The 24,303-nt window shown below is 37.6% G+C and overlaps 3 protein-coding genes across 3 annotated transcripts; all 3 read right to left on the reverse strand.

Annotated features, from left to right (window-relative positions):
- On the reverse strand, positions 554-3,661 carry LOC18786136. The gene is made up of 3 exons (XM_007218304.2): positions 3,234-3,661; positions 2,313-2,447; positions 554-1,077 (listed from the first exon to the last, which is right to left on the reverse strand). The coding sequence occupies exons 1-3, from the start codon at positions 3,402-3,404 to the stop codon at positions 718-720; spliced, it is 666 nt and encodes a 221-aa protein (XP_007218366.1). The 5' UTR covers positions 3,405-3,661; the 3' UTR covers positions 554-717.
- Positions 6,048-8,525, reverse strand: LOC109947236. Its single transcript, XM_020557153.1, has 5 exons — positions 7,760-8,525; positions 7,391-7,669; positions 7,015-7,289; positions 6,546-6,851; positions 6,048-6,338 (listed from the first exon to the last, which is right to left on the reverse strand). Exons 1-5 carry the CDS (start codon positions 8,523-8,525, stop codon positions 6,048-6,050), a joined length of 1,917 nt encoding a protein of 638 aa, XP_020412742.1.
- LOC18785963 (probable LRR receptor-like serine/threonine-protein kinase At3g47570) lies at positions 17,880-24,303 on the reverse strand. Its single transcript, XM_020558459.1, has 6 exons — positions 23,725-24,303; positions 22,325-22,832; positions 21,603-21,674; positions 21,182-21,466; positions 18,533-20,524; positions 17,880-18,414 (listed from the first exon to the last, which is right to left on the reverse strand). The coding sequence occupies exons 1-6, from the start codon at positions 24,028-24,030 to the stop codon at positions 18,008-18,010; spliced, it is 3,570 nt and encodes a 1,189-aa protein (XP_020414048.1). The 5' UTR covers positions 24,031-24,303; the 3' UTR covers positions 17,880-18,007.

The raw sequence follows: 24,303 nt of genomic DNA on the forward strand, positions 1-24,303 counted from the left end.
TCAATAGCTTGAGGCGCAAGTTATTACATCTTTCAAGTTTGTTAGGGTTTTTAACCAGTAACTGTGGTACGCTCAAATATAAAAGAAAGTTGACTTATTGATCACGAATGGTCTTTAGGTCAATGGGAAACTTCACTTAACTAGTACAAGTACAACAACAAAACAAACAAACAATATGAAGGGCGAGTTTTGTTATAATACTTTGCTTAGTCATTGGTGTTTTATGTTCTTTTTATTTTCTTGTTTCAATTTATGCCCCTTATTTCTTCGTCTTCTCTTTGTTGAGTGCTATTTATTTTCTTTGTTATTAAGTTTTTTGTGGCTTTACCTTCTTAAAAAAAATAGAAAGTAAAAAAAAATCATTTTTTTTCCAACATTAGATATTTTATTTTTGTCATACTTTAAAGTTTATATTACTTTGTAGCTTGCAGTTGTTTTGTTGTTTCATGGACACATTAAATTTGTCAATGAGTTTGTGTTGTTAGACACAATCTGACATTAAGTTCGAGTTTTAAGTCTATGCCATACCCATACCATAGGCCTAGAGTCGATGGCAATGGCAATCACAAAATCATGTTTCCATCTTTTGTATTGTGATATAAAATTTTGTTGTTGAAGATGTATCATCACATACATCCTAATAATTAATCAGATACATTGAGTGCAAGAAAACTTTTAGTAAATTTTACACTTCAGAAATTACACCAAGTTTACTGCCTAAGAGATATTGCCGACACGGTTAGCAGAAGGTTCCAGCTGAACCTCTGATTCAACCTGAATCTGGGAAGGTTCTGGCGCATAGCTTTCTAGCTGGGAAGATTCAACCACACTTGGCACTGAGGCTTGGATTATCTCTTGTGGCTTGAACTTGTTGATATAGTAACTAAGTGATGGCCCAGAGTATTCTACCTTCTGCACCACAGGTGGGTTCTTACCTACTTGGAGGAGTATTGATGAAGCGGCAGCAACGGAGATGAGTGCAAGCCCAGCAGCGATTGCTGCTGTGTTCTCCGCTCCATTGGATGAAGACCCTGCACTTCCTGAACTAATTACACTTTCTGCTACATAAACTGCAGGCTGGAGAATGTAGAGAAGTAACTAGAGTTAACGCACCATAATGTAACATAGACTCAAGCCTACAGCAAAGAAGAGAGGAGAGAAACAAAAGATCCAAGCCTTGTAACAGATGGCTACAATATGCATTAATAATTCTTACTGGCCATGTGCCCAAACTGAACTAACACGTGTCTAACATTTCTATGGCTCACTTAATCTTCCATATGGAATTTAAGGGATTGATCATACCCTATTGCAATTGCACAGGGCTTTCAAACTCAAGTTCAAAAGCAATCCTAGATACTAGTTATAAACAAACATGCAACAAACAGCCCCCTTAAGTTTCTAAGAAAGAGCAGTGCATCCATTTGGGGAGAGAGATCTCTCACAGACATATACAAATATGCAACAGTTCTTTAGTAGAGAATCTCTCTCTCTCTCTCTCTCTCTCTCACACACACACACACACAAAGGCACAAAGAAGGCTTAAAACGGTGTGAGTTACATTCTCTCTCTCTCTCTCTCTCTCTCTCTCTCTCACACACACACACACACACACACACAAAGGCACAAAGAAGGCTTAAAACGGTGTGAGTTACATTGTGTCTTGGCATACGAAGTATGCCAATTAAGTGTTCTGCTCAACATTTTCAGCTTAATTCTAACTAAAACCACCATGTCCTGAGGCAAGACTTATTTACTAGTTCAAAAAACATGGCAAAGAGAATGATGTTTACTATTTTCGTGATAAAAGCTTTCTACTTCTGCCATTGAAAAGAAGAAGCGTAATAAGCTACTAATACATCAGTTTTGACTTTTGAGTACCGGTGAATTCATGTTAACTCAATGCGTATCTCCTCATGTAGAAATAAAATTTACTTTCAAAATTTTCCAACATACAGAATCAGAAGTTTGGTCATCTGAACTGAAAGTATTTCTATTATTAAAATATCTTGTAAAAAAAGATGTCAACTTTGGTTTTACATTTTTCTGTTGACATTGATAACTTTGCTCAGGCAATCCTTGTTACTGACTAGTAAATCTAATAGTTCATCTCTTAAACTCAAACTCTGAATAGAATATTTTACAGTTTTCTTCATAATTATCATTCTGTCCGTCCAACTACAACACATGCTACTTTGACATTTGAAAATTAAGAAATAATGCACTCATTCAACAAAGGAAAGAAAAAAAAGAAGGGAATAACAACATTGAAGCAAAACTCTGGCACATTTTGAAGACAGAATGGTACTAACCTCAACCGAATATATGTTTGTCTGGCCAGCGGTGTCCTTCTCAACATATCCAGTCCAACCACGTTTGCGAGGTGGAAATGTCCCAGAAACTTTTGTCTTCTCACCAGCCAACCATTCCACGCTGACCTTTCCAACCTATTCATGCCACAAGAAAAACATCAGTGTATATTTATTTAGTTATTATTTTCTGTCAAGTTTAATGCAACTAACTATACTGTACATAGTGTTACTGATAAACTTGGCAATTACCTTAAAAACCAACTATACTTAATTGAGGGTAGAAGAAACAGAATTGCACAACAGCCAAAAGAATGAAAAAAAAAAAAAACAATTGAATTGAGACTCAATCAAATTTCTATCCCATTCTGGCTTATGATCTTCCGAAGTAAGAAATTGGTTTTTTCTGGAAATCTGTTTATGGGTATAAAATATTCCAGGTTTTGTTTTTGGCATGAGAAAGATCACAGTGGTGTACTGAAGAAGGATGCGGACATCAAAGCTCGGAACATTGGGGCTCAACTGTTTTGAAATAAGATGTTGCACATCCTACTCCCACATACATTTTATATTTGCTTGTTTAGTGTCTTCAGACCTCAAACATAGTTAGAAGTAAAATAATTACTAAAAAAATGACCAAGTTGAAATACACAATCCTAAATTAGTACCTCTGTTTACTCCGAAATTAAACCCTGTAATCTGGTATTCCCAACTAGCCCCATTACTCCCAAAACCTATAACATTTCTGGGTTAAATGGAAAGCTTTTGCTACCCATTAGCCCCATTATTATTTTTTGTCAAGTTTAAGTCACCAAAAATAAACATAACCATCATCAAGATGAAAACCCATTAACAATATTATACCTACACCTAGAAGAGAGAGAGAGAGAGAGAGAGAGAGAGAGAGAGAGAGAGAGAGGTCACCTCTTTGTCAGGAGCACATTCTTCAACATTGCAGTCAGTTTCTTCAGTGGAAGCTCTAACTGTGAGATGATTAACTTTCTGAACTCTTTTGGAAAAGAAGAAGCTCCTTTGTGTAGGGAATGTGCATGTAAATGTGTTTGCTGCAATCACAGCTTGTGCTGCAGTTGCCATTTCTTTTTTTTTTTTGCAAAGCAGAGCAAATACTTGATAGACTCAACGGAAACAAGAGATTTAATTCTAAAGAAAACGATTCAGAGAAAGTAGTCAGATGCGAAGTAAATTTTGTTGGGGAGTTTATGGTGGAGAGGAGAGAGAAGGGATGCTCGGAGAGGGATGATATTTTCTCCTTTGGATTGGGTGTCCGTGCTTTGCGTTGGAGGTTTGGTGGATTTTGAGATGGCTACGTGTCAACTCATCTAAACTTATATGTCTTGGTAGAGCTGGGCCCATCAACGCTTTTGTAGAAGCCTAACCTGTTTTTCTTTAGTTTTTTTATTCTTTTTTTTTTTTTTTTGACTTTTGCCCTTTTTTTTTTCAAACAATATTAAAAAGGAGGGGAAACATAAGGTACAAGAAAAAACTACTCTTAATTAGTTGAGTTACAAGTCGCTTTTTTATAGAGGAAAAACGATTTCATCCATAATCCAAAAGTTTCATACGTAGAACAACATGAGAATAGTGGAATGTTCAAAACTTCCTAGGAAAACCACGTGGGAGAAACCATAGAGTAGAAAACAGTACCACACATGCCACCGGCTAATAGAAGAGTTTAATCCAGAACAACCAAACCATTACAAAAAATCAACACAGACTACCAAGCTACTAGAAGACCAACACAGACGACCCTACATGAGAGCATACCAAACGCATCCTAAATTGTCAAAGAAAGCCTTCTATGAGAACAATCATAATCCTTCATCCAGCGCACATAGGGCTCGTTAATGGGCCGGGCCGGGCCGGGCTAGCCCAACTCAAATTTAATGGGTTTGAGTCGAGTTGGGCTGGGCTTCAAAAAGGAGAGAGAAAATAATGGGCTGGGCTGGGTTGGATTTTTTTAGAAAATTCAAAGCCCAAGCCCGACTCATGGGGCAGGCTTGAGAAAGCCCATTAGGTCGGGGTGGGCCGAAATGGGCCTACTTCATTCGAAAAAAAGAAGAAGAGGAGAAAGAAACAATGTGTAATTCAAAAAGACGCACTCAGCTGCATCATAATTAGATCGTAACACGTTTTAAGAAATAATTTTAAAAAATAATAAGTATAAAAAAAATATTTTAAAAAAATGATGGTATGAATAAATATGCAAATGCTTAGTGATGGGTTCAAGAGAAGCATGATTATATTTGGTGGTATGATTATGTTTGGTGATATGATATGTTGTTCGTCTTATTCTTGATTTATATAATTGTTGTATTAATAATTGACACAAATTAATGTGCTAATCATCCAATTATAAAATAGGAATGAGCGAAGAAAAGTAAATGAAATGAAACAAAACAAGAAATCCAAAATAAACACAAACAACAATTTCTATCACCCATTTATCACCAATGTATCGCCACTGTATCACCACGGTAGCACCAGTTTATCACGTTTTAGGCAGAGATAACTTATGAACTTCCTCTGTTTTTCAGTTTCAACATCTGTTAACTTCAACTGCTTATGAAAATTTTGTTCTTTATATGGTTGGATTCAGCACAAAAAAATGAAGAACATATCATGAACCAAAATGTAAAAAATGGATACAAAAATGAGTAGAATTTAGTGGAAACAAACACAATGTTTCAAACAAGTAACACACACACAAAAATGAAAGAGGGGGGGTTTGTGATTAAAGTGATATAATCCTAATCATGAACCCTTATTTATACATAATTATATATGCATGCGGGCCTAACGAGCCGGGCTTTTGTGGGCGGGTTGGGCTGGGTTTTCTTCGGCTTAACAGTGCTGGGCCTATGGGCCGAGTTGGGCTTCAGAAAACCAAGCCACCACACACGGCTCCAGCCGTCCGGTTCACACCATACATACAACTCTATACCCTTTGTTTAGCTATTGTTTTCTTACAAACACTCGAACTGACTTAGGCATCAGAGGGCCTTTGGCCAACACCCCTCCGGGTGTAGTCTGTTTACTTCAATCTTTTTTATAGGAATCGAGGAAGAGAGAGAAGGAATATCGAAGGTTGAAAAAGGATCTAGAAGCGAATATTCTCCCGCGAGATTATTTGCACAAACAACAGGTTTACAATGCTTCAAACCAAACTTGCTCAATAAAGTCAATGCATACTTCTTTTGGCTTATATAAATACTCCTTTCGGTTTGAATCACAGCCATGCCTAGAAAATGGTACAGAAGGCCTAAGTTAGTCATTTCATACCTTCTCATCATTTTCGAAATGAACTCTGCAATCAACTCCCCACTGCTTCCTGTATACACTATGTCATCAACATAGATCGACACAATGAGTGTGCCAGAATTTTCTTTGGTCTTGCAATAGAGAGTTGCTTCACTGGTGCTTCTTACATATCCACAGTCAATGAGATAGGAGTTAATTTCCTCATACCATGCTCTTAGCACCTGTTTTAGACCATACAGTGCCTTCTTTAGTTTATACACTTTGTCTTATTGAACCATCAAGGTTCAACTTAGTTTTATAAACCCATTTAACACCAATTACTGGCTTTTTAATTGGTCTGTTAACCAATTCCCATGTTTCATTCTTTTCAATCATCTCCATTTCAACCTCCATTGCTTTCTTCCAAGCAGCATCCTTTGAGGCTTCTTCTTAATTCTCTGGTTCAATAATACTCATGTTTCATCTTGCATAAATCTTAGCAATATCTCTGAGTTTCACAGGAGTTTCACTCTGTGTGGCATTCTCTTCTTTAGATCTAAAAGAGCTTGGACTCCCAAACTGACTCTCTTGTGTAGATGAGTCTGAAAGTCCACTTTCCATCTCAGTGTCTCTTGCACCATCTTCACAGCTCATGGGAATTGAGATATGTTGAACATTCCGATTTTCCCAACCCCACAGAGAGTCTTCATCAAAGATTACACTCCTAGAAACAGTAATCTTGTTGGATTGCAAGTTGTAAACCATATAACCCTTCTCACAGTTACCATAACAAACAAAGATACATTTAGCTGCTAAGTCATCCAATCTTGACCTCAATTGGCTAGGTACATGACAGTAGCAAACAGATCCAACCCTGGATCCAATCTTGACCTCAATTCCAGGGTTTCTCCCACTAAATGATTCAAATGGAGTTGAATCATTTAATGCTCTAGTTGGACATCAGTTTTGAATGTATACAGCTGTGTTCACTGCCTCTCCCCAAAACTGATAAGGTAACTTCTTCTCATGCATCATTGCTTTACTCATTTCCACTATAGTTTTATTTTTGTTCTCAGCTACCCCATTTTGCTCAAGTGAGTAAGCTATAGTAAACTGCCTTTCCATTCCTATATCTTCACAAAATTTCATAAATTCAGCCGAGGTGTATTCCCCACCTTTGTCACTTCTAAGCCTCTTAATCTTATAGCCACTTTGTAGTTCCACCATGGCCTTGAATTTCTGGAAGATATTAAATACCTCATACTTGAATTTCATGAAGTATACCTAGCACATTTTGGTGCAATCATCAATAAAGGTTAATGGTAGTGGACTGCATTGGTCCACACACATCTGAGTGTATGAGTTCGAGTGGCATATTTGCTCTCCGAGCTTTTTCTATGCCAAAAGCCTTTCTATGTGATTTTTCCGCTGCGAAGCCTTGACACACCTTCTCTAAATCACTAATTTCTGGCAATCTATACACCAATTCTTTCTGTTGTAACAGTCTCAGGTTAGGAAGATTTAGATGACCATATCTTCTGTGCCAACATGTAGTCTCTTTAACTGTTGCCTTCATAGCCACTACATTCACATACTTGAGGGAAAGAGGAAAACACCTATTTCCTATCATTGGAACTTTAGCCACCAGGTGCTTGAGAGACTTGTCATCATATATCTCCACTATAGAATCACCAAAAGCAAGAAATATCCATGCTCGATCATCTGTCCAACACTCAGCAGATTCTCATCCAATCCTGGCACAAGCATGACTTCTTTTATGTGTCTTGGTCCAGATTTTGTATCAATTACCAAAGTGCCTTTACCAGTGACTTGAACTAGATCTCCAGTTCCCATCTTCACTTTTACAGTAACATTTGTATCTATATCAATGAGAAGAGATTCATGTGAGGTCATGTGGTTGCTACAAGCACTGTCCACATACCATATACTACTGTTTTTTAGCACAGAAGCAACATGACATGCATATAACATTGTCCCTTCTTTCTCCATGTGCTTTGCATAATGTGCTGCCTGAGGTGCCTTGCCACTGCAGTCATTTGCCAAGTGACCAAACCTTTCACACTTACAGCATTTAGGTTTGCCTTTGAACCAACAAACACCATAATGTAATTTATCACAGATTTTGCAGGGTCCTTTCGTTCCTTCATTCTAGTTCTCCTTTTTAGAAGAACTTCCAGATTTCCCTTCCCATTTCTTTTTATTTTGTGACTTCCAATTCTTCTTGGACTTGGAACTACCATATTGTGCAGCATTGGAATGCTCTTTAGAGTTCACACTTAGGCTGGAAAATGCCTTTTCTGTCAATTTCTCAGAGTGCCTTTGCAAACTTTGTTCATGGGATTTCAGAGAGCCTATAACCTTTTGAACTCCTATAGTTTCAGTGTCTTTTGTTTCTTCAATCACTTCAGCAATGGAATCATATTCCCTAGACAAACTAATCAAAAGTTTATGCACAATCCTTCGATCAGCAATCTCTTCATCATATGCTTTCATGTGATTTACTAACTCAAGCACCTTAGTTATATAATCAGATAAAGAATCATCCTCTTGCATACGAATGTATTCAAATTCCCTTCTAAGTGCTTGGAGTTTAACAGATCTTACCTTCTTATCTCCCCTGAACTCTTGCTGCAAAGTTTCCCATGCCTCTTTTGTTAACTCCTTCAATGCAATTCTTGGAAAAATATCGTCAGAAACTGCACTTTGTATCAGTCCCAAAGCCTTAGCATCCTTTGCAACATTCTCTTCCAATGCAAGTGTTTGAGCTGCAGTCAGAATTTCTCCTTCTTCCTTCTTCACAGGTTGATCATACCCATTTTCAACTATATCCCATAGCTTGTGAGATTTGAAGATCGTGCACATCTTTATTATCCAGAAATCATAGTTGCTTCCATTGAAGATGGGAGCACGAAGCTCACCCATTCCAGATCCAGCCATGTGAGACTAGATAGAGGTTTTATCAGCTAGATTGCTGCGATTTCACAATGCCCAGTCTTAGATCGTAACTTGAGCTCCATTCTTTAAAGGGCAAATCAATAGTTAAGCCATAGAAAACAAAGCATGATTTGCTAAACAGTGGGACACATGATAGAAAACTGCTGGACTAAATTGGCAAGCAGTTAAATGCAGTGCAGGGGAAGGTGTCCTCAGCCTCATCCGGGACTTGACTTGTAATAAAGGAACAATGGAGAAGAATGGAGCAAAGGACTTGACTTGGAATAAAGGAAGAGGTCGCGTGCGTGCCTCCCCTACATTTAAATGGTGCACCTGTGACAGGCTCGACTGTAGAAAGCAGTACGTTGAACCTTTTCGAAATTGGTTAGGAATGGGTGCCATAAAAATCATTTTTGAATTCCCAAAACTACTAATCTTTAGCAAAAATACAGACATGTATATTAGAAATACAAAAAAAAAAAACAAAAAAACAAAAAAAAAATTTGTATTTTTTTTATTTGACAATGGTCCGATGAAAATTAAGAAATGATGGTAGAATTCAATTTTGAACATATATCTGGCAATTTAATTTTCAAATATTCAATTATTTGCCTAGAGTTTGGTGACCAAAAGAATTGAATTTTTCATCATGGACAATACCCTCCACGCATCTGTCTTCACAAATGTGCAAGAATTTGCTATATACATGTCTCTATATATTCCATCAATCAGAAATGGATGGTCAATCCAGTCTCCACGACACATTTATTAGCAAGTTGTACATTTTTAGGCCAATTTCTTCTGCATGCTGTTATAAGCAATAAAAATCTTTTAAGCGTCATTACCCTATCAACAATTTTGGAATTGGGGCAGAGACGACTGTGCACCCCAATGGAACAAATAGTACACAGATCACACACCTTATTCGACTATGACCTCTGGCCAGAGGTCTAGAGGCACGCACATGATTAATAATGGTACGACAGGCAGAAGAAACCCTAGAAACCTTCTCCTCAAACCGCAACTTATTCCTTAAATCCCAAATTAGCCACACAGTAGTTCCGAACAAAAAAAGCCACAGACCCATAAGCTGAGGGCTAAAATGAGCAGATGGGCCGGAAGAAAGAATAACAGCTAAAGGCCCTAGAGTAAAGTGCAGACCAAAAAAAAAATAAACATAGAACCCCATATGGAACAAGTAAAGGGTGACTCAGAAAATAAAGAGTTTTTCTATTTAAATCCTACACTTCTCTTTGTTCATTCCAACTTCTAATTCAAATTTTCATAATTTCTAAGAAAACCCAACTATCTTCCCAAACTACCCTCAGATTAAGTATTAATTTGCACACACCTTAGAGCAACTCCACCCCTAAGGGCAAAGTCTAAGGTAAGGGCAAGCAAGGGCTGTCACTATTTACATGAATAGTGGCAGCCTTGCATTTGTGGTTCCACCCATGAGGGCTAAGTCTAGGGCAAGTCTAGGGCAAATACTATTCATTGTACTTTATTTCCTATTTTTTTAATACTTTAAACCATTAATTTTGATAATCTTTTGTAATTAAATTTTCGGATAATATTTTTGGTTGTCACGTGTCCATTGTTTTAAGAAAAGATTTTCGGATGAGAATCTCAATTGCCACGTGTCTTATTCCAGATAAAATTTTCGGATATTCATTAAAAAAAATTATAATCTCAGATTTCATATAACATTTTCACCCTCTAAAATTGTACCACGTGTCCCATGTCAGATAAGATTTTCAGATATTTTTAAAAAATTATAATCTCATATTTCAGATAAGATTTTTTTTTTCTTTCTACAAATGGAAAGTAGTAGAAAAATGTGAGTGGAGGATAAAAAATATTGGAAGGAGAAGAGTTTGTATGGAGAATTGGTGTGGGAAGTGAAAAATCTGAGTGAAGAGTAAGAAATATTGGAAGGAGAATAGTTTGTGTGGAGAATTGGTGAGGAAAGTGAATAATGTGAGTGGAGAGTAAAAAATATTGGGGATGGAGAAGAATTGTATGAAGATTTTGTGTGGAAAGTAAATAAAATGGTTAGGTATTTATAGGGAAAAAATACATAATTTTTTGGTATTTTTTAAAAAAAATTTCAGAATTTTTCAGAATTTTTTTGCAATTTTTTTAGCAAAAAAAACGAGGACCGTCGGATTTCTGGAAAAAAATCCATCGGAGCGTCCCTGGCGCGACACGTGGCTTGTTACAGTTGGTTGCTGTCAGGGATGACGTCAGCATGACGTCATCCAACTCGGACTGAAGCCCAGGCTGAAGTTGCCCTTGGGCCTGCCCGGGCTCGTGGGACCCAGCAGCTGCCCGGGCTCTCTTCCTCGCGCTGGAGCTGTGTTGGGTTCGCCTGGAGGCCCTTCTACCCGGGTTGGGTCTTGCGCTGCCAGTGCTCTTATACACCTTGCTTTAACCCTCGGATTGATCTAATAACTTATTAAGTCCCTATTTCGTCAGTTTTGTAGTTTGCCGAATTCAATTGCAAAAGAACCCACCTTTACAAACCCCACAATTTCTGGGAAATTTGGAAAAAGGAATTAGAACTCACCTCCTATACCCCAAAGAACAATTCCTGAACCCAAAGGCAGGACCTTGATTTTTTTAATGTTGCAAACAGCCATCTAATTGACTCTGACTTGGCCAAGCTCAATTCCTTGTCTAATGGTCTAATTGCTTTCAGAGTGAAACATATACTGCTACAGATTTAAGCAGGACTATGTTCTTTCTCTTGAGTTTTTCAATTGGGTTGCAGCTCAAAACCCCCATTAAGGGACATGGAAGCTCCATGCCCAGCAGATTGGGGTGTTTCCCAATTTCCCATTTTATCAATCTCCCAAAACTTAAATCAATTCACCAATCAAAACCCTCAAATCCCAATTTCTCATTGTTTAAGCAGCTGGACCATGACGATGTATTAGCTGGTGACAGTCCTCTGAATTTGAAGGACAAGGCGGTGGGGAGTAGGAGGGGTGGTGCGCGGTGGGATATTGAGCCATGCACTTGAACTTGTTTTCGGTGGGGTGTGTATAGATGTATTAGGGTTAAATATTAAGTTGGATGACTTTTTTTGTCTTTTTACACAATAATAAAACTTAACCGCTTAATGATTTAAATATTAAAATGAACAAAGAGAAGTGTAGGGTTTAAATAAAAAAACTCAAAATAAATGATTAATATTCTCTGAAGCCATCCTGCAAAATAAGCATATTGAAGCAAGGGCAATACCACGCTTTTGAAGAAGCCTGCCATGCATAACTTTCCCACTAAAAAAGATTTCCAGGGCTCAAAAAAAATCTGTTGTTTCGAGCTTGGTTAAATTAATTACCAAAAGATATGATATTGGGTTTACCTAATATTCCAAATGACCCACTCTACTGTGGTTTAGTCTTGTTTTAGTAATATAAATTGTTTCATATGGGGGAAGAGGATTGGTGGGTGCTAGCTATTACAGTTTGAAACTGAGAGGGACAGGCAAACAGGGTGCAGTTGTGAAGATAAATTGTCAAGCATTCTCCTGTATTGGGCTTGTTGACATTTCCAAGTTTCTGGTTTAGAGCTTCTTGTCAAAGATTGGGCACTCTAATTTCTACTGCTATGGAAAATGGAGATGACAAGACAATTCTTCTGCATAATTTAGAGCATTTTGAAATGTGTTGTTCCTTGTTTTGCATATACAATTTTTGCTTGTTGACTTCACTGAATCTGTGCTGATATGGAAAAGACAATATGTGTCTTTCTTTTGGGTAAACTGATGTAGTGTTTTGGCTATGTACATGGTTGACCACATTTTCTTGGATAACTCTCTTATTACAAAGATATTTGAATCCAATATGCAATGTTGAATGAATACCAGCCCCATTGAACCCATGGCAATAAACCTGCAGCAAATTCACATTTACATCATGATCAAAGATGAACTTCATGACTACTGTCTAGCTTCGGGGCAGTCTATAAATTACGATAAATCTTGTATGTAACCAGAATACCCCTGCTACCACTATGTCCAGCATCAGCTCTTTACTGGGACTTAAAGAAGTTTCAAATCCTGGAACCCACCTTGGTCTCCCAACAATATGGGGCAGATAAAAAAAATGGCTTTGGGCTTCATTAGAGAGAGAGTCGAGAAGAAAATTGAAGGGTGGAAAGCAAGTTGTCTTTCCTTAGCCGGCAATGAAGTGTTGATTAAGGCAGCTGCTATGGCAGTTCCAGCCCACCCGATGCATTGCTTCAAATTTCCTGCAGGGCTCTGTCAAGAAATAAATAGTGATTTAGCAAGGTTTTGGTGGGCTAATCAAGAGAATGATCATAAGATTCACTGGAGATCTTGGGACAAACTTGGCATGAGAAAGGAGAATGGTGGGCTTGGTTTTCGTGACCTCTTGTATTTTAATCTTGCCCTCCTTGGCAAGCAATGCTGGCGCCTTATCAATAACCCGGATTCTCTCTGGGCTCGTTTTCTAAAAGCTCGTTACTTTCCGGATAGTGACTTTTGGAATGCAGAGGTGGGACACCGAGCCTCATGGGCATGGGCAAGTCTCATAGAAGAGAGAGACACTGTGCTCAGACATGCAAGGAAGCAAATTTTTAATGGGGCTGAAACTAATATCTGGGTTGATCGCTGGCTTAAGCTTCCGCATAATGATGTTATTGTTCCCACTAGACCACTCTCTGCTAACACTCCAATTTTTCTAGAGGAGATCATGAATAAACTTGAGCGTTCTTGGGACTTAAGCAGAGTGAGCCTATTTTTAGACCAAGAGACTATAAGATGCATTCTTTCTCTGCCTATTGGCATTTCAAGCTTGCCGGATAGATGGATTTGGCCTTGGACTTCAAATGGGGAATACTCAGTCAAATCTGGGTATCATATCACTCATTGAATGGCAAATTCAAGAATTGTTGGTCCACCTCAGACATCTCATGTCGTGTCTACTCAGGTTTGGAAGGGCTTATGGAAACTAAAATCACTTCCGAAAATCAAATTTTTCTGCTGGAGGATATTATCCAATGCTATTGCTACAAAACTCAACCTCTTTAAAAGGAAAATCAGCCAATCTCCCATGTGCCCTGTCTGTGAAAATAACGAAGAATCTGTGGAACATCTATTTCTCCTTTGTCCATGGACAGCAGCTGTGTGGTTTGGCTCCCCACTAAACTACAGGGTCCATAACCAAAGTATCACTACCTTTGATAACTGGCTGAACAGTATGTTCCAACTCAACCTTACTTCCATTTTGGACAGGAATCGGTTAATGACCATCATTAGTTTCATTTTATGGGAAATCTGGAAAGCCCGTTGCAAGTTTGTGATTGAAGGAAGGCAACTTCATCCCATTCATGTGCTTCATCAGGCTATGAGAGCTGCAAATGAGTTTATTGAAGCTAATGTTTCCCAGTCCACCCACTCTGATTATGTTACTCTTATCAGTACGAGAGCCTGGACTCCCCCAAGTGATGGTTTTGTGAAGGTCAACACGGATGCAGCCTGGATTAAGGAAAGTAATCGCTCTGCAGTGGGAGTGGTAATTCGAGATTCAGCAGGGAATGTCCGTGGTGGTTTGGCGGATAACTGATGGGGATCGGGATCCGGACACAGGTCACAAACCACATACACGAGCATCGAAATCTAGGGCTCGTGCAAACTCACATATATCGTAGCAAATCCATGCCACAAATAAACTATTTTATTAATCATCAACCTATCTATTCTACAACTATTACATTAGCCTTATTTATAGGCTTTACAAGACTTGAGCACCAAGGCTACTTGGTCCAAAAGTAAACTAATTAATTATAAAATCACACATAAATAATAAAAGATATCATAAAACTACCTAAATAAGAAAATAACAATATATCATGAAATAACTAATTAAATAGTAAATATCTATCTTGATCCACCCCTATGCTCCTGCATCAGACTCCCATAGTTGGAAAGAATTCGTCCTCGAATTCAAGCCTTTGATTAAGGAAAATCCGAGTAGAATCTTCAATTGCTGCATATTAATTTTGGATCTTTTAGCATCCAATTGAAACCTTCCTTTCCAAATAAAAAGATATTTGGAATATTTCGTTATTCTTGACTTCTTACTCCCTCTAGCAATGCAAATGTTTCTCTCTAGAATCTTCAACCGATTGACAAAATCAACCAGATTTTTGGCAACCTTCCAAGTGAAAATATTAATGCCCATAAAATCAATAATATCTTCGAAAGTTTTCTCAATTCTCATCTCTTCACTGTTCTGGTCAATAAATTGCTTATCAAAATTGCTTTGAACACCCAAACCATTTTTATTGCAATTTTCACAATTGCAAGGATCAAATAATGGAGGTAAATCCAAATTTAATAACTTTGATGAATAACAAGATGCACCAAAATTACCAAATTCATTTATACCTTCAAAGACACAATGAGAATAACCGTGCCCCTCTTCACTTGACTCACACAGCGGAGCACAATAATGAAAAGGGCTATCTCCCTCGTACTCCCCGTCGAGACTCTCACGGCTTAGAGTGTCGATGCGAGCTACTCGGTTCAGATAAGGGTTCACACATCCCTCCCCGTCAGAACTCTTACCTATCTGGGTTCGAGCTTCAATGCGAGCAATGCGTTCCGTAAGTTGCCGTAGCATCCTCCTAATTTCCTCCATGTCGTTGTAGTTGTTAAAACGACCCACCATCCAAAAACCTCCCCGATATAGCAGATCTTGAGCCATAGCTCTGATACCAATTGATGGGGATCGGGATCCGGACACAGGTCACAAACCACATACACGAGCATCGAAATCTAGGGCTCGTGCAAACTCACATATATCGTAGCAAATCCATGCCACAAATAAACTATTTTATTAATCATCAACCTATCTATTCTACAACTATTACATTAGCCTTATTTATAGGCTTTACAAGACTTGAGCACCAAGGCTACTTGGTCCAAAAGTAAACTAATTAATTATAAAATCACACATAAATAATAAAAGATATTATAAAACTACCTAAATAAGAAAATAACAATATATCATGAAATAACTAATTAAATAGTAAATATCTATCTTGATCCACCCCTATGCTCTTGCATCAATAACTTGTATTGTTGTTCTGCTCTTCATGCTGAAGCTGAGGCTGCCCTTCGCGGCTTATCTTTAGCTAAGAGGAAGGGTTTCTCAAAAGTAATGCTTGAGACAGATTCAACTATTTTAAAGCAGAGTGTTGAAGGAATGACTAACAATGGTGCTTGGTCCATCCTTCCCACAATTCTGGAAATTAGAAGGCTTGCCAACAGTTTCCAGAGAGTTGAATGGAGTTGGATTCCTCGAAGTATCAACAAAGCGGCTCACGCAGCGGCTAGTATTGGCATCAGAGCGGTGGCACAAATTTGCTGGGCTGAAAGGCCACCACCGTCTCTTCAGGGAGTGTTGGAAGCGGATGGTCTCCAGGACCACCAAACTAATGTTCTTATCTATATTTTGTACTAAGTTAGCCGCTCCACTAGCTTGCTTTGACTGAGTGTGTGCTGGCTTAGGTTGTTTGTTTCTTTTCGTGGCTTTTGCCTCTTAATGAAATTCATTTTCGTCCAAAAAAAAAAAATCCACAAAATTCCAAACCAAACCTTTCATGGAATGACAGCGCATTTGGATTGGAACTATGCAAAAAAAAAAACCGACCAACATTTGGGAATATTCTAAACATAATTTAAGCTATCAAACCCTCTCCAACCAATTTTTTTCTTTCTTTATTCATAATTCTATTAAAATCTTTGGCGACTCCTCATTTTTTTAATATAAAATAAATAAATAAAAAAACTTTCTTTTTTCGGAGAACCAGATACATAGTTAAGGTAGGTGGATTAAGGTATTTTTACTCTGTTGGGCTTAGGCCCGTCATATATATATATATATATATATATATATATATATATCATGTGTGTATGATTTTAGCTTTTAGGCTAATAGCTCCCAAAAGGGCAACAAAAATAGGGTGGGAGGCCTGGCTTCCATAATCAGCCGTTGTTTGCCTCTTGGCTTGGCGAAAGCAGCGATGGATCTCCCAAGAGATCGTGGTTGTAGCCACAACACAACAGAACAAATCCTGAAAATACCTGTAGGATATCTATAAAAGTCTGGAGAAGATTAAACAAGCTAATTCGGATTTTTTTTTTCAATAAATAATGTTCAACCTTTGAAGCAGGATTGATATGAGTTATCAATCCTGAGATGTGCAAAGCTTAAAATAAAAGAACACGCAGAGAATTATTTTACATGGTAAAATCCCACCTCTGGGGAAAATCCACGGGACTCCTCAGTCCAACACAAATCCACTATAGAACGATGATTACAAGAAGTACTCACACACTTATCCTAGACGCATTCTAGATAATGTTTACCAATTCTTCGTAACTCAACTTCTGTCACAGGATGATCTTCGACACTCCTTATGTTGAACGCAATACTGACCACGATTGCTTCAAGCTCGCTCGAGGAAAACCGTCACCACGGTCTTGGTGCCCTCAACCGTATGAGTCACCGAACAATGCAAATGAATGCAATATGAATGATTAAAGTGTTTGATAAATCACCAAGTAAACATGGAACATTTGATGATTTATCTCAAAAATATGCACAGTAGCTTTTATAAGAATTTTAGATCCTCAAACAAAATATATGAAAGCCCTATGTGAAAAGAGAGTCACACCTCTTTTATACAAAACCGTGTTCTCTCTCGTAAGAGGGAAGCACAAGAGTCCACCAATCCTATTCAATCATCACAATCAAATTTCGTCCAATATGGACTCTTGGTGAAAGACGTCAAAACAAGGAGACCAAATAATGTTCAATTATGGATATATGTTTTGATTCTATCACTTACGCAAGCTTTATGCATGGTATCCCAAATACTATCCAATAACATCTTTTAATAAAAGGAACCAATATACAGCAAGATGAAAGAAATGAAACAACTACGAAGTACTTGCCAAGTTTTAGATAAAAGATATTTTACCTTTAAAACAACATAGAGTCCAACTAGGAAGGTAATCTTAAGAGATAAAATCTAATCCTATTAAAAATAAGATTAACATAAAAATACTTGAGTGAAAAAACTCCAACTAGGAATCCTATAATGAATGCATGATTATGTCATGATTTACCTGAAATAAATTTCTCATATCAGTCAAGTCATGCCTCAGAAGTATGGGATTGAACGAGTTGTGCCAAAAAGTCCAGTAACAATTCTTCACACACTAATTTTTCACCTATGCTAAACTCTAGGAAATGATAATACAAATTTTATACTAACAAACCCTCTTGTCATACTGATACCATAACAACACACACTCCACCATAAAATTAGTCTGAAATAAAATGGCATGCCTTCCTCTACATTGTCTAAATAAAAGACTGAAATTGAATCAAATCAAAGTGCATGAAATACATGTCATAGGATATGACCCATTAATTGAAGCGTTGCTAAACAAGAGGACGGTTTAACAGCACACCTCTTCTTGCAGCAGCTTCCTTCAAAAACTTTGTCTTGATTTTGTTGAGTGTGGCTACAACTTCTTTCATACTTATCCTTTCTTCTGGTAATTCTGCACAACAAGTAAGAGCTAATCTCATAATGGCTAATATGCAATCCCTCTTCCTCACAAGATCATCATCTTCCTGCTCTGCCCCAATCCCAAGCAAGTTGGCATCCACAACTTCATCTATCTTTCCATCTGGTAATACTAGTGAGTTTGCAATCCATTGCTTTATATTCATTTCCCCATCAAACATCTCATCTGTTGGCTTCCTTCTTGTGAATGTTTCCATCACTACAATTCCGAAACTGTACACATCCCCTCTTGTTGAAACCATTCCTTCCAATCCATACTCTGCGTTACGAATTATACTTATATATTCATGTGTATGAATATATATTAAATGAAAATTATGCATAATTAAGGACAGCATGTATAGAATTGAAAGATATTAAATTAGCAAGTACATCACCTGGAGCCATATACCCAACAGTGGCTAGAGTCATGGTTTGGGTATTAGAATCTCCTCCACCCAAGAGTTTTGAAATTCCAAAATCAGCAACATGTGCAACCATATCATCATCCAGTAGTATATTGCTTGGCTTCATATCACAGTGCACAATAGGTATTGAATAACCATGGTGTAGGTATTCCAGTGCAGATGCAGCATCTATCATTACGTTCAACCTATGTAAGATATTCAGAGAATTTTGAGAGTACAACCACTTCTCAAGGCTCCCATTAGGCATGTATTTGAGTACCAAGGCTTTGAAATCAACTTCACTGCAACAGCTGATGATTTTGATAAGGTTTCGATGACAAATATTGCTTAGCATTTCACATTCCCTATCAAAACTCTTGAAAGCCCCTTCTAGCTGTAAATTAAAAACCTTTACTGCAACATCTATTCCATCTGAAAGTGTCCCTTTATATACTGAACCAAAACCCCCCTTTCCAAGTAGGTTGTTTTCATTAAATCCATTTGTGCCCCTTAGAAGTTCTAGATGTGAAACTCTTCTCCAAAGAAGTTGAGGCAACGAGGTAGCCTCTCTTGCAACTTCCACATTCCTTTTCCTGCGTAGTACAAAGATAGATATACAGGCCACAAAGAGAATTACTGATATGATCAATGGGATGATAATTTTAGCTTTCCTCCAATTTGGTTCAGGTGTATCATTTTTGCATGGTGGAACCTGAAGTCGGGCTGCACCACAGAGTGCTTTGTTTGAGACAAATGATTGAGCGGAGAAGTTTTGGAAGGGTCCACCAGTTGGAATTTCTCCTTGGAGCCTGTTGAAAGACAAATCCATATACTTGAGAAGTGACAGAGCTTCTAAAGACTTGGGAATCACTCCAGACAGATTGTTTCTAGATAAATCCAATTGTTCCAGGCTTAGCAAGCCGTCAAATGCACTTGGAATAGGACCTTCTAAATTATTATTTGCCAAGGAGAGATTAGCCAAATTCTGAAGAACCCCAATAGTGCTTGGTATAATACCAGATAAATGGTTATTTGATAAATCTACCTCTAGGACAACTTTCAAGTTTCCAATATCTTGTGAGAGAGGTCCAATTAGAGAATTGGATGATAAGTTTACATGCAAGATATAGGCAAGTCTCCAAAAAGTAGATGGTATTGTGGAACTCAACGAATTGGACTCCAGTGATAGATTTCTTAGAGACGCGGTTCGATTTCCCAAGCAGGAAGGTATAGATCCAGAGAGCTTATTACTACCCAAATATAAGTAAGCTAGGTTATCTAATTGACAAAGTTGGTAGGGGATGTACCCTCGCAACTTGTTATCATTCAAGAACAAAGCTTGGAGATTCCCTAGTCTTCCCAATGAAGTTGGAATTGATCCACTCAATTGATTGTATCCCAGATTTAAGTTTATCAAGCCGCTCAAGTTGCCAATACCAATGGGAATGTTACCCCTCATGTTGCAATTGTATAAATAAATATATTGAAGCGGCGATGTAGAGCAATTCCGAAAGGAATCATCAAGTCTGGCATTAAACGGATTAGCGGCCATGGATATTCTTGTCAAATTTCCAAGATTAGCCAAACAAGAGAGAGTGTTTGCTTCTGGAGTCGAAGTATCAATCGTCAAATTATTATTGGGTAACCTAAGCGACTGAAGGTTTGTTAAGGCACATAGCGTGCTTGGAAGAAACCCGGTAAATGAGTTGTGGCCCAAATCTATCCTCGCGAGCATAGAAGCATTGGAGAGGTTGGGGATTACTCCACTGAGGTCATTTGCTGCTATATAAAGGCGTTGTAGGTTTGGAAGCCCAAGGCCTATGTTTGCTGGGAGGCTACCCGATAGGTGATTAAAAGAAAGCGACATTTCTCTTATCGTGGAGATATTGAAGATTGAGGATGGGATGGGGCCATTGAGATTGTTACCTACAAATGACAAAATCTCTAAATTTGGAAGATCACCGATCTTGTCTGGTATAGTGCCTGCCACAATTTCACAAATGTTATAGCAGCATTAGCATTAGTTGAAAAGAATATTGACTTAGATAGAAACGGCAATTCAATCTATTTTATTATATCATGGCCATTCAAATTATTACCACCGACTACAAAAGACTCTAAATCTTAAAGATCACGCATCTCATCTGGTATAGTTCCTACCACAATTACACAACCGTTGCATGTTTAACTTTGTATGGATTTATGTAATCTAATCTGACGCTATCTACTTGTTCATGACCTTTAATGTAAAATGTCACATTCATAATATTAATTAATACAACAACTTTTACACAGAATGCTCCAAAAAGTTCTGTGTTTGAAACAAATTAAGAAATCGGGCCATAATTTGGGGATGAAAATATATGGTTTACAAAATGTCATAGCAAAACTCGTTTTTGTTTGCATATTGACTTAGATAGAACGTTTACTAGGCAAGTCAATATGTTATATTCATGATTGTAAACCTTGCTATTCGATTCTAATGAATTTTCCAGCGATTTTGACAAAAAAATTGTTATATTCATGATTAACTATCTCCCTCATTTACTAAAATATCAAATAGTTAAATAACAATAAATTATGCAACCAAAATAAAAAAGATAAATCATAATTGGATCGACATAATGAAATATCAATTACCAGTCAAAGTATTGTAGTTAAGGAATATCTCCTTCATCATTGTTGAGTTCCCAATATTTTTTGGTATGCTTCCACTGAAATTGTTTTCCCCCAGTGATAGTGTAAGAAGCTTTGTGCATTGCCATATATTGTCTGGAAGACCACCACTCAAGCTGTTTCTAAATAGAGTCAACGTAGTCAAAGAAGACATGTTGAAAATAGCCACAGGAACAGGGCCTTTTAGGGCATTGAATTGCACATACAACTTCTCCAGCTGATGTAAAAAGCTGATCTCTTGTGGAATTTCTGAAAAATCATTAAGATATATGCATATATATATATATGTTAAACTCATGATTTATGCAATACAATGCACTGCAACAAAAACTGAGTCATATATCACCGGATCACATCAAGACAAGGGGTAATGCAACAAACATACCGTTGAATTTGTTGGAGTCAAGGCGTATCGCCTTCAACATTGTTAAGTTCCCTATTTCTCTAGGTATTGCACCTGTTAAGTATGCCAAATAAAGACTCAGAATACATGTATATACATAAAATTACAAAAAACACCACACTACATAATTTATAGAAAAGTTATAAGATTGGCTATTTTGGATTATAAAAAAAATCTCAAATAGTCACTTGGTCACTTTCTAATTGGTTTATTAGTATGTTACAATTTTTTCATTTGAAGGTACAATAAGGAATTTTTCTATAGTATTAGATTTGAAGTGTGTTTTTTATATTTATAAAATATCATGTTATAATGGGCCTTCATGTGAAAAAGGTCATAAATATTCCCTATTATTTACAATCTTCCATCTATGTCTTTATCCCCCGACGCCCAACTAGTTTTATCATTTGTAGCTTACAACATGTACTCACTAGTTTCATAAATGTAAGTTTTGTAAAAACTTTCTGAGTATATAAAAAAAAAACCCCAACATTATAGACTCAACCGTTCTTAAAATTAAAAACCAAATACATAATCTATTCAAGTGAGAGTTTTTGAGTATTGGATGACCTGCAAGTAAGAAAAAATTAGTATAATTTTCTAAAGAAAATAGAACACATCAGGCTTATAGATTAATAACAAAATGTTAAAACATAATGATAGATCACCAATAGAGTCTAGATAAATGGTTGACACATATGTACCTGATAGTTTGTTAGCCCCTAGATCAAGTAATTGCAATGTTGATAAGTTGAAAATAGTCGTGGGTATGGAACCTGAAAACTGATTGCCATACAAAGAAAAGTTTTGAAGTTTGGGGAAGGACCCAAACCACGATGGAATGGATCCCATAAAATTGTTGTATCCGAAGTTAATAAACTTCAGGCGATGCAAATAGGACAATTCCTTGGGCAAGGTGCCATGAAAGCTGTTGTTTCTTAAGTCCAGCTCCACAAGAAATGAGAGGTTGCCGAGGGGTGGAGGAATGGTGCCGGAAAGTCCCATGTAAGAGAGGTTCAAGACTGAAACTCTGAGGTGGCGAGCGCCACAAGTAACTCCAACCCAATTGCAAACGGAGGTGGTGGTTGACCAGTTGACCAAGATGTTGTGAGGGTCACTAGGGATATGAGATTTGAGAGCAAGAAGAGCAGACTGGTCCGTGGTGATGTTGGTTTGTGCTGCACCTGCTGTGCCTATAGAACTGTACTGCAGCTGCAGCACCAGCAAGAAGGTGATTGACAAGAGGAAACAACTTCTCTCCATGACCATGAGCACCGAAAACAGAGAAATTCTTCCAACTTCAAATTGTTTTTCGTTTGTTTTTTCCTTTCCGATTTAGAACTTGAAAATCATTGAATAATTTGTTGCATTGTCAATATATGAAGGCAGAACAAGTTGTCAAAGAGTGGGGCACATGATTGCACCCTCGGGGAAGAAATTCGCAACTAGCCAAATGCAACGACTTAAGACGGTAGACCGTAGACTTGTAATGAAGGAAGAATGGATAATTGGGCATTTGTTTCCACTAAGGCATTTGTTGTCAACTTGAAATCATTGACATGGTAGAAAAACTTAACTATGTAAAGTTAATGGATACTTTTGCATTGAAAAAAATGCAAGACCAATGATATTTAGTTTGCATTTATAAAGTTGTTATGTGAATTACATTTTATTTGCTTCTTTTAAGGTTACAATTGTGACTTTGAGTTCATTTAATTTTTTGAGCTTGGTTAAATTAATTACCAGAAGATATGATATTGGGTTTACCTAATATTCCAAGTGCAGTTTTTCCCATTCCCCCAAATCCCACAATGGAAATGGTGGACACATTCTCTGTGTTCTTTGTAGAGATGGGATCCAAATCCAACAAAAGTTGAATAATTGCTCTTTTATCTTCATCTCTTCCTATTATTTTATCCGCGCCCGGACAAATGAGTGAGTGACCCTCTCTCTTCTTACAAATTCTACATCTTCACGCTTCCTTTCTAATTGACCAAATGTTCTTCGAGGCAATCTCATGAAGTCTCTGGTTAAGATCTTTTATCTTATGACCCATTTTCAGCCCAAAAACAAGCTGATTTGAGCTAGAGAAGAAGATGCGTACCTGCTTTGAAACAGTATTATTTCCAGATACCATTTGTCTCCACTGGGCTTCAGTATGAAACTCATCGAGCACGTCATCAGCTTCATAAACTGCATCTTCTACGCTTTCAAACCACACTTTGACTTCATTATTGTTGGCTTGTTTTTGCTCAGCATCAAGAAGAACAGCCTGGAGTTGGGCAACTTTTTCCTTAAGCTTTCGGAGCTCATCTTCGACACCCCAAATCAATCCAATCTCTTCAAAAGCATGGGAGCCCAACCTTTGAATGATCCCTTGTGCAATGTTGAAGAGGACTCTTTCTGCCATCGGAGAAAGGAAAAGAGTGTTCACTTGGAGAAAGGAAAAAAGTATTCTTGCCGAAAGTTGTGGTTTGTTGATAGAGTTATTTGGTGCGGAACAGCAAGTGGAGCAAGAGTATTAACAACTGGTCAAAGGAAAGGGGAAACATGCATCAAATCACGTGGGAAAGCTTTGAATATTTGGTCTGGAACAGCAAGTGGAGTAAGTTGAAGAGGAAATGCCGAAATGTTTGACTCAAATATGCTTTGGGTTGTTGTGGCATTATTTTAATGGAGGAGT

Source organism: Prunus persica, chromosome G2 (assembly GCF_000346465.2).
Source record: "Prunus persica cultivar Lovell chromosome G2, Prunus_persica_NCBIv2, whole genome shotgun sequence".
Taxonomy (NCBI): domain Eukaryota; kingdom Viridiplantae; phylum Streptophyta; class Magnoliopsida; order Rosales; family Rosaceae; genus Prunus; species Prunus persica.

Bases quoted from the DNA above. Each gene is read 5' to 3' on its own strand.
- LOC18786136 (XM_007218304.2), bottom strand. From the start codon at position 3,404: ATGGCAACTGCAGCACAAGCTGTGATTGCAGCAAACACATTTACATGC. The intron at 2,448-3,233 runs GTGACCTCTCTC...TGGCATGAATAG, and splicing joins AATGTGCTCCTGACAAAGAG to GTTGGAAAGGTCAGCGTGGA. The intron at 1,078-2,312 runs GTTAGTACCATT...TACATTCTCCAG, and splicing joins CAAACATATATTCGGTTGAG to CCTGCAGTTTATGTAGCAGA.
- LOC109947236 (XM_020557153.1), bottom strand. From the start codon at position 8,525: ATGGCTGGATCTGGAATGGGTGAGCTTCGTGCTCCCATCTTCAATGGA. The intron at 7,670-7,759 runs GTTCTTCTAAAA...GTTGGTTCAAAG, and splicing joins ATGGGAAGGGAAATCTGGAA to GCAAACCTAAATGCTGTAAG. The intron at 7,290-7,390 runs GTAAAGGCACTT...AGTGTTGGACAG, and splicing joins AGATCTAGTTCAAGTCACTG to ATGATCGAGCATGGATATTT.
- LOC18785963 (XM_020558459.1), bottom strand. From the start codon at position 24,030: ATGGCAGAAAGAGTCCTCTTCAACATTGCACAAGGGATCATTCAAAGG. The intron at 20,525-21,181 runs GTAATTGATATT...AAATTGTGGCAG, and splicing joins TAACTACAATACTTTGACTG to GCACTATACCAGACAAGATC. The intron at 18,415-18,532 runs GTGATGTACTTG...TTCGTAACGCAG, and splicing joins TGTTGGGTATATGGCTCCAG to AGTATGGATTGGAAGGAATG.